Source organism: Belonocnema kinseyi, chromosome 6 (assembly GCF_010883055.1).
Source record: "Belonocnema kinseyi isolate 2016_QV_RU_SX_M_011 chromosome 6, B_treatae_v1, whole genome shotgun sequence".
Taxonomy (NCBI): Eukaryota; Metazoa; Arthropoda; class Insecta; order Hymenoptera; family Cynipidae; genus Belonocnema; species Belonocnema kinseyi.
Genome location: NC_046662.1, coordinates 35,599,871 through 35,613,731, shown reverse-complemented (window position 1 = coordinate 35,613,731; position 13,861 = coordinate 35,599,871). Strand labels below are relative to the sequence as shown.

The window sequence follows — 13,861 nt, the reverse complement described above, 5'->3', positions numbered from 1 at the left end:
TGTCAAAGTTAAGTATCAAATCGTCATATGGTGGAGATTGTAGTTCTAACGTCAGTCCCACCAAAAACTTCAGTTAATAAGGAAGGGTTGGGAGAGGGGGGGAAGTAGAACTGGAACCGAGAGAGTCGTCTTGGGTTTGTGTTTTTGTTTTCATGCTGAGAAGGAAGTAATTTTTTTTAATGTAACTAACAGTGGAAAAATGGTAAAAATTGGTAAACAATTGTAAAAACTGGTAAATAAATTGCACAAATTTTATCTAACAAGATTTATTCTAATTTAAAAAAGTATTGGGAAAAAATTTATCAAATAATTTTAAAGAAATAGTGTTCGAGTGCAAAAAGAAATACTCACTTGTTGTGAAGTCTGTTGTTTGTGAGTTCGTATGAGCAAAGGATCGTCCTGAACTGATAAGTGGGACGAATGTAAGGAATGTGTATCAGCTTGACCATTGCTACCATGGTAGTCGTTTTCGCCTTGTCCCCTAAAATAAAATTCATAAAATTAGATAAAATGTAAAACAATTCTAAATTACAAAGTAAACAATAAAATACATACGTATACTGTGGCATGTCTGGGCCTTTTTCTTGAAGAACGCGTCTGCAACAAGCAAAAAATCATACATTAATATCACGAAATGTATTTTGTCTCAAACTAAATAAAACAAATACTAATACTAATCAAAAATAATAAGAGTAGTATCAAAATCTATTTCTTAAGACATGCTCGAATTATTTTAATGTGATTTACTAGCTTTCACTTATACTTCAGATACAAAACTTTACTTTTAACATTGGATTTACATTTGTAGTAATAATCATGACGAATAAATTAATAAATGATGAATGAACTTTGATTAAAAATGTAAAGAGAAATATGCAAAATTATTCAAGCGGACGAAGGAAACAATATGAAATAATTAGTTGCAATAAAAAATCCAATAATGAAGTTGACAGACCAGTTAAAGACTTCATTTAAATATTACATTTTTCTCTTTCCATCTGAGAATTCAAAGAAAAAAAATCAAGCTTTGGGTAAACTTAAAGTCAATAACAATTTTCTAGGAATCAATATGAAGCACTGGAGATCGCAGATCCTACTATAATTTTACTAGCCTACACAGTCATTCGAATAGAGTACATGCCTTCCTCGAAAAAACCTCTTTCGACTCGAGTATTCTTCTCCTCATCATACTTATCACTAAAAATACGAAATACTATCTATAAAGTAATCTCATGTAAATTCTTACGCTAAAAAAATATAGAAAATTTCTTCTTGAATAATACAGTATATGATTTAAGTTATAATTTCCAAAATGTGAAAAAGGACAAAAATGTAATTACTACTATGGAGGATAATAACTTATACAAAGAAACAAAATGTTTCCAAAGAAATTCCAGAGTATCTACACAAATCCTGGAAAAAAATTCCGTGGCAATTACGGTTTTTTTCCAGGTTTAATTTTTGCATGAAAAATTCGTAAAAACATTTCTCATTTAACTTCCCCGTATCTCGGAAGCAAATTTGTATTTTTTCGAAAAACTAAACATTCTATTTTCAATCGCTAACGAAACTCGATTTTCAAAACCTGTAAAATTTTAACCTCAACATTCTTGGATGATTGACTTGGAATTGGTTCCCTTTTTTAGATAAAATTTTTTTAACCTTATTCAGAAACTCAATATCTCGGGAGTGAGTTTTTCTTTTTCATTTAAACTGAAGATTACATTTTTTATCGCAATCCGCAGCCTAGCCAGTTCCAATTTTTGGTCAGTGTCACTTTTTCTAATCGTATTTGTGCGAGTAGGAATCAGCAATGCGTCATCTCGGAAGTTATTTTAGTGCAATTTTTTTCTTCTAAAATACAACTGTTTAGTAGTAAATAAATCTGTTTTGATTGAGAATTTAACTATTATGTTAAAAATTAATTCAACTATTTGCTTTAAATTATCTTTTTGGATGAATATTAACTTTGTTGCCGAAAAATCGTCTTTTTAACTAAAAAAAACTCAACATTTTTGTAGAAAAGCTTTGCATTTTATATTTTTATATTATATTAATTTCGTTGAAATTTACCTTTTTGGTTGAAAATTGACTTTCTTATTAAAACTTCACATTTGTGGGTTGAAAATTTAACCTGTATTGTAAAAGATTCTTATTTTTAGCTTGAAAATTCGACTATCTGGTTGGAAATGGACTTTTTGGTTGAAAACTCGTTTTATTATAATTCGTCTTTTTGAATTAAAGTTCATCTCTTTTCGTAAAAATTTAATATTTTTCGGTTTAAAATGCAACTGTTCGGCAAAAAATTAATCTGTTTTGGTTGAGAATTCAACTAATTTGTTGAAATTCAACAATTTGGTAGAAAATTTAACTATTTCGTTTAAAATTACCTTTTTGATTGAAAAATAATGTTTTTGTTGATTAAACATTTATTGGATTAAAAATTAGCTTTTCCTGTTTGAAAATTCATATATATATTGAAATGTTGAAACTCTTTGTACACGATTCGTCTTTTTGGCCTGGTAAATCAACAATTTGACAGAAAATTAAATTTTCTGTTGAAAATTCTTATTTTTGGGTTGAAATTTTGACTGTTTAGTCAACGATTTGTTTTTAGCTTGGAAATTCAACAATTTGCCAGAAACTTGAACTATTTGGCTGTACAGCCCCCTTTTGATTGAAAAATAATTTTTTTGTTAAAAATTCCACTTTTTGTACAAAAATCTTCTTTTTAGCTTAAAAAATCAAAAAGTTGCTAGAAAATCTAATTATTTCTTATTGAAACTTCAAGTCTTTTGTAAAAAATTCATCTTTTTAGATTTAAAATTAAATCATTTGGTTAAAATCTAACTTTTTTGTTAAAAAATTAGTCTTTTTAGTTTAAAAATCAAGAATTCGCTATAAATTTAAACTAATTGGTAGCAAATTAATTTTTTGGGTGAAAATGAAATTTTCTGTTCAGAATTCGTCTTTTTGGTTTAAAAGGTAATCTCTTTAAAATGCAACTGTTCGGTAGAAAATTAATATGATTTGGTTAAGAATTCAACTAATTTGCAGAAAATCTATTTATTTACTTACTATGTTTTTGTTGAAAATTAAAATTTTTTGGTTGAAGATTCAACTGTTTTGTCGACGATTTTTGTCTTTTTATCTTGAAAATTCAACAATTTCGTGGAAAATTCAACTGTTTGGTTTATTTCAACTGTTGTTCATTTAGAAACTAATTTTTTTTTGTTAAAATATCAACTATTACTTTTTTCCTTGAGAATTAATATTCTTTGGTTGAAAACTTAACTACTTTGTTAAAGTGGAATTACTATCAAATGGTTGAAAAAATTAATAACACTATAAACATAATTAAGCCCATGAATTTGAATAATAATTCAAACAAATTTTTATTTTATTTTTATAAATCAGTATAAATTCAGTAATTTAAAATGACGTTTCAAAAAAAAACATTATTTAATTTTATATTACCATTTTTGTTTAGTATGAACACATTCGAAAATATTTCCCGACTTTAAAAACAAATCCCCGACATTTATAGGTTTTTCCAGGTAAACAAAAATTCTCTAACAATTCCAGCTTTTCCAGGTGAGTAGACACCCTGAATTCATATTGAAAAGGATGGTCGATAAAGACTTTCGAAGCTCTTTCACAATAAATTCAATTCTCTAAACATACAAAGTTATTATAGGAACACAGGCTAATTATAAAGAAGCTTATAAAGCACTTTACGACGGATTATTCACTTGCAAATATTTGCATTGTGCTATGTCTGGTTGCTAATTTGAATACTTCTGAAATAAGCAGGAATATTAATTTACGTTGCATACTATTATTCACTCAAGGAAATACGTGTCTATACTAATATTGGTATAATTATTTACACTAAAAAATATTAACTAAAATAAAAAATTATTACTTATTTAATAAAAAACAAACATACTCTAAAGAAAATAATTTTAGGTTTGATTAAACAGGGTGCCTACTATAAGCCTAGAAAAAAATGCCCTGAAATGTCCAGGGTTTTCCCAGGTATAATTTGGTGTAAAAATTCTTATTTTGCCTTGAAATTTCAACAATTTGCTAAGAAATCAAACTGCTTAGTTGAAAAAGAACACTTTGGTTGAGAATTCAACTCTTTTGTGAAAGTTAGTCTTTTTGGTTTACAAATTAATTTCTTTTAGTAGAAATTTAATCTTTTTTAGATAAAAATGCAACTATTTTTTTCCAAATGAACTTTTTGGTTAAAAATTAACTATTTTTGTAGAAATTAAATCTTTTTGGTTTGAAAGTTCAACGATTTAGTTGAATTTTCTACTTCTGAACGGAAAAATCTTTTATAGTTATAAACGCAACACTTTTCTCGAAATTTCATGTTTTTGGTTAAAGAATTAATTTCTTTCGTGAAAAATGTATCTACTTGGTTGAAAATTACCTTTTTTGTTGAAAAACTTATACATTCAGATGGAAAATTCAACTGCTTGGTTTTGTTGAAAATTCATCAATCGTCATTTTGGTTTACAAGTTCACCTCTATAATTATAATTAATCTCTTTTCGTTGAAAATTCAATTATTTCGTACAAAATTAACTTTTCATTGACTGAAAAACCTTACTTTGTAGAAAATTTAACACTTTTGTTGTAAATTCCTCTTTTTGCCTTAAAAATTCACCTTTTTCTGAAAGAAAATTAATCTTTTTTTGTTGAAAATTCAATTACTTGACGGAAAATTAACTTTTCCTTGGAAAATCATATTTTCGGGTTGAAAAATTAACTGTTTTGTAAAAAATTAAACTATTTGGTTGAACACGTAACTTTTTTGTCGGTAAAATTGAATGGTTTGGTAGAAAATTAACTTTTTTATGAAAATTCAACTGCTTTGTATAAAATACAACTATTTCATGGAAAATTCGTTTTATCGGCTTGAAGATTCAACAATTTAGTTTAATTATTATCTTCTAGACTAAAAAACCTAACTTTGTGGAAAATTCTTACTTTTGACTAAAATGCCTTTGTTCGCTTTAAACATTAATCTTTTTGCAAAAAAAAAATAATCTGGTTTGGTTCAAAATTCAATTATTCAAAGGAAAATTAATTTTTTCTTGGAAAATCATATTTTTGGGTTAAAGAATCAACTCTTTTGTAGAAAATTACAATTAGGTTGAATATTAAACTATTGGATTGAGTCTTCAAATGTTTTAGTTTGTAAAATTGAATGGTTTGGTTGAAAATTAAGTTTTTTGATGAAAATCCAACTCTTTCGTTGAAGATCCGTCTTTGTGGTTTAAAAATGCATCTCTTTTGAAAAAAAAAAATATTTTTGTTGTGTTAAGGTGCAACTGTATGGTTAAAAATCAATCCGTTTTTGTTGAAAATTCAACTAATTTGTTAAAGTTTTTTTTTTTTAATTGAAACAGTTTTTGATTTAAAATAAAATTCGTTTTGATCTGAAATATCAACTACTACATTTTTCGTTTATGGTTCATTTTTGGTTACTAAAAATTTAACTATTCCATATTTGGTTGAAAATTTATGTATTTTGATGAAAATTTGTCTTTTCATCGTAAAAATTAAGCTGTTGGGTTTAAGATACTTATTTTTTGGTACAAAATAAAAAGTTTTGTTTCAAATTGTCACTCTTTAGTTGGAAAGTAATCTGTTTTAATTAAGAATTTAACAATTTTAATAGAAATTCGTATTTTTGGTTAAAAGTATAAATATTTTGTTGAAAAATTCTCTTTTAGCACGATAGAAAATGTCCCTGTCTTCAAAAAAAATTTCCCTGGCATTTCCATATTTTTCCAGGCATATAAAAATTTCCTGCAAATTCCAGGTTTTCCAGGTGAGTAGATATCCTGTTAAATAATGCAAAAGAAAATAGGTTGGGTTATAAAACTGTAAGTAGGTAATACTCGATGACCTAATAATTGAAGAACGCAAGCTAAACTGGTTGTAATTGCATCAGAGATTGAATTTATAGAGTTAGAAGACATGAGATGAGTAAGATCTCTGTAATGATACATCACACCATCTAGAAAAAATATACTAATGCTCATCTTTATCTCTTGACTTTTTTTATTTGTCATTTTTAGTTTTATTTTCTAAATTACTTTATGCAAGAAAACTAATACTTAACACAAAATTTGAAATTAAATCATTAAAAGGATATTTATCTATGATAAGGAAACAGTATTCATAAATAAATAATCTCATGCATAATTCTTAAACAGCCATGCTTGCATTTAGAGTACAGCACCTACAAAGTTATTCCTTTCAAAAATAACATTTAAAAAAATGAAATAAATTGCTACATTCAAAATGTAGATTTGCCTCTTTGATTATAAAAATCAGTCGAGATTATTGTAATAATTATAAATAAAGTATAGTAAATTAAAGACAAAATTAAATTGTCGATAAATAACAACAATTATATTCTTATAAAAGCAGATGTTTCTCACAAAGTAATTCTAAACGTCCTCGAACTAATAAAAGCATGATTCATCAGCCTTGTAAAAAAATTACTTTAAAAGGAATAAATATTCTTGATTTTAGAGTACGTTAGTCACCTCTGTGTGATCTCAGTACGAGTAATATTGTGCTCCTGTCTCTGCTCAATTCGTCGGTTCACCAACCTGATTTCAATAATGAACATTTTTTAGCCACAATAAGTATTTTCGAAGAGTCTGCATGATATTATATTTTACAGCATATTAAATTTATTATTAATTCGTTATTTCTGCTCATGACGTTTGTCACTAATTAGCTTAACTCTTTCATTTGGACTCGTTATTGATCAGACGACGAGACGACTAGGTTATAATTATTTAATATGGAACGTAGAACCGAGTACGAGAAAACATGCATAATTATGATGCACAAAAAGCAGCTGATATAAAGGATTGTTCGTGTTTTCTAAATTTAAATAAACACAGGCCTTGGACTCATTTGAGACATTTAAAACAATGTAAATAATCGCATTTGTAAAAATAGTAGCAAAATAGTGGCATGAAGTTTTTAAAATATCAAATCGAGGGATTACATATTTTTTAAATGTAGTATACAATATACATCTCCCATAAAAACTCGTGGAATTCTTTGAAATCCTTTAAAATACCTTGAAGCTTTTTTTCGAAGCTTTTAAAATACTCTTCAAGATTTAAAATCCTTTAGAATCTTTTAAAATACCTTTCAAGATTTAAAATCATTTAGAACCTTTTAAAATACCATAACAAATTAAAAAATCATTTAAAATACCTTAAAGTTTTTTAATCCTTTCGAATCTTTTAAAATATCCTAAAAGATCTTTCGAATATTTTAAAATATCTAAAAAGAGTTCAAATCCTTTCAAATCTTTTAAAATATCCTAAAAGATCTGAAATCCTTTCGAAGCTTTTAAAATACCGTAAAATTTTTAAAAATCCTTTAAAATAGCTTTCAGGATTTGAAATACTTTTGAATCTTTTTAAATGCCCTCAAAGGTTTGAAATCCTTTCGAATATTTTAAAATACCATAAATGATTTCAAAATCATGTAAAATACCTTAAAGATTGATTTGGGAATCTTTTAAAATAACTTATAAGATTTGAAATACTTTCGAATCTTTTAAAATACCCTAAAAGTTTTGAAATCTTTTCGAATATTTTAAAATACCCTAACAGATTTAAAAGTCTTTCAGAATCCCTGAAATCTATCAAGATCCTATAAAATTCTCCTGTACGCGCTTTAAAACTTTCTGAAATCTTAACAAATTCTTTGAAAATCCATACAAATTTTTAAATCTCATGCAATACCTTGGAATCTTTTAAAACACTCTAGACTCTCTGAAATAATCCAAAAATCGAGTAAAATTCAGTTAAATATCTTAAAATTTGCAACATCTGTCAAAATTCCTTGAAAAAATATGAAATTCTCTAAAATCCCACAAAATTTGACAAAGCCCCTTCAAAGCTTGAAATATTTGATATTTCTTGAAATTCTTTTAAATCTTTTAATATATCCTCGGAAAAATTTCCAATTGTTTAAAATCCCTTTATATCTATAGAAATACATTATATGTATCCTTTAAAATTCTTTTAGATTCTAAAAATAACATAAATCTGTTATAATGCCAAGAAACTTATTGAATTAGCGTACATATATCTTTAAATCTTTAATTTTTTTTAATTCCTTAAAAAGCCTTCTAATATTTGAACACATTTGAGACCCTATAAAATCCCTTGAAATTCCTAGAAGTCGCTTGAAATTTCATTTATTCTTTAAAGTTCTCTAGAAATCCATTGGAATTCCTTGGAATCCTTTTGGTATCATTGATATCATAGATACCTTTTTAAAATCTTTAATACTTACAAATTTTTAATCTCTTTAAATCTCTCGGAATCTTCTGAAATACTCTCAAATGTTTCAAATCTTCAGAAATCCCTTGGAATTTGTCATATCTTTCAAAATTCTTTAAAAGAAAAAAGAAATCTTTCTAATCTTCTCACATTAAAATCCCACAAAACCTGATAAAGCACCTTAAAATCCCTTAAAATATTTGATATTTTCTTAAATTTATTACAATCTTTTATTTTAGAGTGTCCTAAAACCTTCGAAATCGGTTGAAATCTACTGAAATCTACTAAAAATTCCTAAATTACAGTTGAAATCCTCGGAACTATCCAATTTTTTAAAATCCCTTGAAATACTTAGTAATTCAGTTAATTGATTATCTAAAAATTCATAATATATCTTCAAACGTCTATACAAATGTTTAAATCTTTGAAATCCTCTGTAATCTGATGGAACTTCTAGAAATCTCTTAAAATCAATTGACATCTTTGAAATTATCTGAAACCTCTTGGATTCTTTAAGAATACTTCAAAAGTTTTGAAGCCCCATCAAATCCTTTCAAAATGTTTGAAATCTCTTGAAATATTTTGAAAAATTTTGAAGAAGGAAGTTGCAATTTTTGAGATGGCGTATGTTACTTTAGTCGATTTAACAAAATTGGCAAAAAATGTTAATATTGGTATGATTGTCATGAGTCCGAGGCCTGTAATAGGAAATTAGAACTACACTGAAAGAAATGATTTGCTGATACAGTTATATTGCGGGTTAGATCAGCAATCTGTATGACTGGAATAGACATATCGATGGATGATCTAACGCGCAATATGATTGTACCAGCAATTCATTTCTTTTAGTGTAATCAAATTTATAGAAAGTATGAGGAAATAGCAGTTTATTCCTTACTTACATATTTATAATGAAGCTATTAGTACTTTGAAGACTCAAACAGCGATGTTGTTAATTGGTTTCAAAGTTTCAAAACTTTACTGGACAAGAAAAACGTCGAGCATGCTGACCTTAACGTGGAAGTTTCTTAGCTAAAAATATAGTAACCACCCTTTCAAGCAAGTGAAACCGAAAGAAACTTACATAAACAAAGTAGATATAAAGTCAACATTTAGTTCTTTAAAGACAAGCATTTTCATCCGTCTATTTTAAAAATGTTGAAGGTCTGTCTCATTATTTTTCTTTGATGTATGTTTCTAGAAACAAAACTTGTGCAGAGTGTCCAGCGATTTTTAGGAACGAAATTCAAGATCTTTTCCTGGTTTTCCAGGTCAAGAAGTCAAGTTTTCCAGACCTTATTTTTTTTTAATTAAATAATGAAACAACCGTTTGTTGCAGATGTAAAAAATGAGCACTTTCATTTTTTATTGGCGAACAATTTTGTAAGAAAACAGAACCATAAATAAACCAATTTTTAATTTGTTGCGAACATAAGTCGTCTTTGAAATCCTTGAAATCTTTGTGAAATCTTTGGAAACGTTCAAAATTTTTTTAATCTGGCATACCTGTCTTTTTGAAATCTCTGAAATCCTTGCAATCTTTATGAAATATTCGAAATCCTTGGTAAATTTTTGTAAAATCTTTTGAAATATTTGTGGATTTTTTTCTTCACTCTTTGTTTATAACATTTTTCCCCCTTGAATTCAATTAATTACTTTAAATCTTACCAAAATCTTTTCAAATCTTCTTAAATGTTTTTAAACCTTTTGAAATATTTAATAATCTTTTGTAATCTGGTGTAAAAAAAATCTAATGGTGAACCCCTCGAGAAATTCATTTTATGGCCATGGTTCATTCCAATTCCGAAACTGAGTTAAGATCGAAATTTCCAACTAATAATTTTTATAATTTGTGTTCTGTAATGAGTAAAATATCAACTATATCTTGATAAATAAAAAACATGCCAGTTGCAAGATTTCTTCTAAACGAGATGTTTCTTTCATAATAGATTAAAAGATTTAAATTAATTTTCACATTTAAATAAGATGGCTGTTTTAAAAGAAGTAACAATTTTAATTCAAGGTTCTCGTGAAAAATCCAGATTTCCAGGTTTTCAAGGTTAAAAAATCCGAGAAGAATTCCAGGTTTTCAAGGTTTTCAAGGTCGCTGGATACCCTGCTATACTGCACATTTTTTACATGAATAACATTTTAAAAATACACTATTTTTATGGAATCGTATCCTAGCTTTTAAATTTAGCACACTTTTAAAAAATCATAAAAAATGCAAAGCTTTTATGGAAAAGATTAAAAATCAAACGATGAAAAATCTGAAACGTAAAATTTGGGACAATGAAACATGTTAAGAGCACAATCATTTAATTGAAAAATTGAAAGCTCCTAACTTTATTGTAGGATTAAAAATAAAATCGTTTATTTTTATATGATTTAACATTGAATCCGTAAAAAATCATCGAACAATCTGAATTTGCCAGTGGTTTAAATTGAACAATTAAAAATATTGAAGGCTTAAACATTACACATTTGATTGAAGGCATTAATTGTGCAAATAATTTCAAATTAAACATTCGACCTTAAATAACTTTTACTCGAGAAAATAAAATTAAAAAATTTTAACCATAAACCATTTAAAATTATAAAATGAAAACTCGAACATTTTAGATTCTAAAAAAGGAACAATTTTAATTTGAAACTTTAGAGACATAAAAAATATTTCACATTTTAACCGTTCGAAATGAAACACTTTTACATTATTTTTAACCACCAATTCTTCAAGAATGGGCAGTTAAAAAAAACTTCCTAGTATGCAAATGAGAATACCAAAGAGCTGAATCAAACGTTGCAAAAATGACGCACACTATACAAATCTTGACAATTGCATTCCATCGGCACACGAAAATACACACATCGAAATAACTTTCTTAAAAATATTTCGAAAAAACAAAACGTTCATGTATCTGGATTTTTATTTCGTAACATTAAATATACAAACAATTTAAAAATCAATTATTTAAAAAAGGTCTGAAACAATAATTAATAATTTCGAATGAAAATCGTTTTTTTTTTTAATCTGTTGAACTATTTTCAATTGAAAACGTTATTAATCAAACAATTTTAGTTCAGTCAACATTTTAAAGTGTTATTTCTAAATAAAACGTTGAATATTGGATAACTTGAAAATAAAAGTGTTTGAAATTCAAAATTTTTTAAACAGAAGCTCTCAAAATTGAAAAATTTGAGACTAAAATTTTGCAAATTGGACAATATCATTATACAGGAGATAAAATTGCCCTATTTCTGATTCAAAGTGTTCAAAATTGAACAATATCATTTTCAATTGAAATTGGATCATTTAAATTTCAAAGAAATTGAAATTTTATTTCAAACCGAAAGCTTTTAAATTTAAATAATTTTCCATTCTAAGCGATTAAAATTTGATAATTTGAATTAGAAAAAAATATTTAGATGTTTGAAAGCCAATGCTTCTGAAATCTTAGAATTTTAAGTCAATGTTGCATAAAAATATATATAATTTAACATTAAAATGGATTAGATTACTTTTACTAAGTCCAACAAATAAATTCCCCATCATTTGCAACTTTGAAAACGGAAAAAGGCCGTAGCAGGATAAGCATGGTCTGGGTGCCCCTGCTCGGATGTGATCCATGTTGCAGGGATAAGCGGCTACCCCTATTAGAAAAATTTACCCCAAGTATTAACTAAATTTTTTTTTTTTACAAAAGTTATAAACAAATTTTGAAAAATCAAACATTCTCGAGAACGGCATTATCGATCATGATGGTAAAAATATATATTACAGAGGGTACTGAGGGGGTTTCGAAAAAAATTCAAAACCCAATTCTGTTTATAAAGAGATAAATAAAAAAATAAAAATGCTTAAATAACTTTTTAAAAGCAAGTACTTCTAAAACACCAACTATTTCTTCCCTGTATCATGCTCACATTCAAGGCTACAAAAAATATTTTTGCGGAATTGATACCAGCATTACTTCATAGTTAAAAAAAATAAAAACTACTTGTCCCCTCACATGTATGCACTTTCATCAGAATGAGGGGCCTACTTAATTTTTGGCTTATGACGCAATAATTTATACGCAATGTTATAATAAAAACCATACAAAACCAGATGTAACAGCATCATTCGATTTAAAACAAGTTTTATCGTGAACTACACTATCACGTGCGCGCGCCAACGCACGCTTACTTTTGTATTCATTTTTATTATTTATCCAATTTTCGAATAAATATTTATTTGTCAAAATTGTTTACCACTCAAAGTTTCGCTGAATTAGAATCTGAAATAATGTATTCAATGAATCAATGTAACGTAGAATTTACTATTACTATTAGTAATATTAAAGAGTGAGATATCATTCGAATATTTTAGTGCACGAATGTTAATTTAATATTGTGAAAAAACATAATTTTTCGTAAAATGATATTTGTACAAAATCATTAAAAAATAATATCTACAATCTAAAAAATCATATCCCGATCCGATTGTCAGTTTTCAATATGAAAATGAATGGAATGTTCAAATAAATGTTAATAGGAAAAGAACGGCGTCTCAAAGTACATTGGTAAACAATTAAAACATACGCACTTATAATTTCAAACATTGAATTTAAATACTCGTTTCACGGCCAGCTATGTAATTCAGTGCATCAAAAAGTATCGCTAAATTATTAAAACAATATCTATAATTTTTTAAATAATATTACGTTCCGTTTTGACACATTGGAATAAAATTAAAAAAGAAATTGTTATAAAATCATTACAATTTCGGTATTTTGAATCATGTTGAGAATTTCTTAACCGACTGGTTTAACCAAACCCTGAACTGATAGGCGCAACGATTTCCTGAGGTTTTCTGACTCTACTCCTAGAAATCTGAAGCAAAACCCTTAAAATTCATTCTCTAGTCGTCACAAGAGACTTCCAGAAAGAATTATTATTATTATTATTATTATTATTATTATTATAAAAACATTTCAGTGTTGAAATGTTGTCACAGGCTTATACTGCCCGATATGTCGAAGGCATTTTTGGATAGAGATGGATTTTTTATTTGATCATTTTTGCACGGGGCTGTCTCGGTATATATCATCAGTCGCGGACGCATTTTTATAATGCAATCAAGTGATCTGATAAGAGCAGTCTGCCCAGACATATTGGACAAAGCCTGTTTTTACCCCATCATTGACGGACTGGGTTGCAGTCAAGTACAGGATGGGGGGGGGGGACCTAGAATTTAAGGCGGGTTCCGAACCACCAGAACTTCGGTAAAGGTACATTGAAAAATTTCGAGAGGTACCGGCTCAGGGATCGAACCCCGGACCTCTGAGTCGAAGTCCGAGTGTCTAACCAACTGAGCCACCGAGGCTCTTATTATTATTATATTATTTATTATAGCATGCTACGCGCCGGTTGATAGTGATCCTAGAGAAGTGAAAGACGCCTTCTGGGACACTTCAAATGACACAATAAACATCTGCGAACATGGGGAAAGAATAATTCTACTAGGAGACATGAACGGTTGGG

The 13,861-nt window shown here is 27.5% G+C and overlaps 1 protein-coding gene across 7 annotated transcripts in view; it reads right to left on the bottom strand.

Annotated features, from left to right (window-relative positions):
• Positions 1 to 13,861, bottom strand: part of LOC117174290 (catenin delta-2) — a 122,607-nt gene that overhangs the window by 67,509 nt on the left and 41,237 nt on the right. For 6 of the 7 annotated variants that reach the window (XM_033363251.1, XM_033363247.1, XM_033363248.1 and 3 more), the window contains exons 3-4: positions 556 to 597; positions 352 to 481 (exon numbers count right to left, since the gene is read on the bottom strand). In XM_033363251.1, coding sequence (XP_033219142.1) covers positions 352 to 481; positions 556 to 597 — 172 coding nt within the window. Of the gene's footprint in view, positions 1 to 351; positions 482 to 555; positions 598 to 9,240; positions 9,371 to 13,861 lie in introns of all 7 variants that reach the window. The other variant, XM_033363250.1, reaches the window with a different exon arrangement.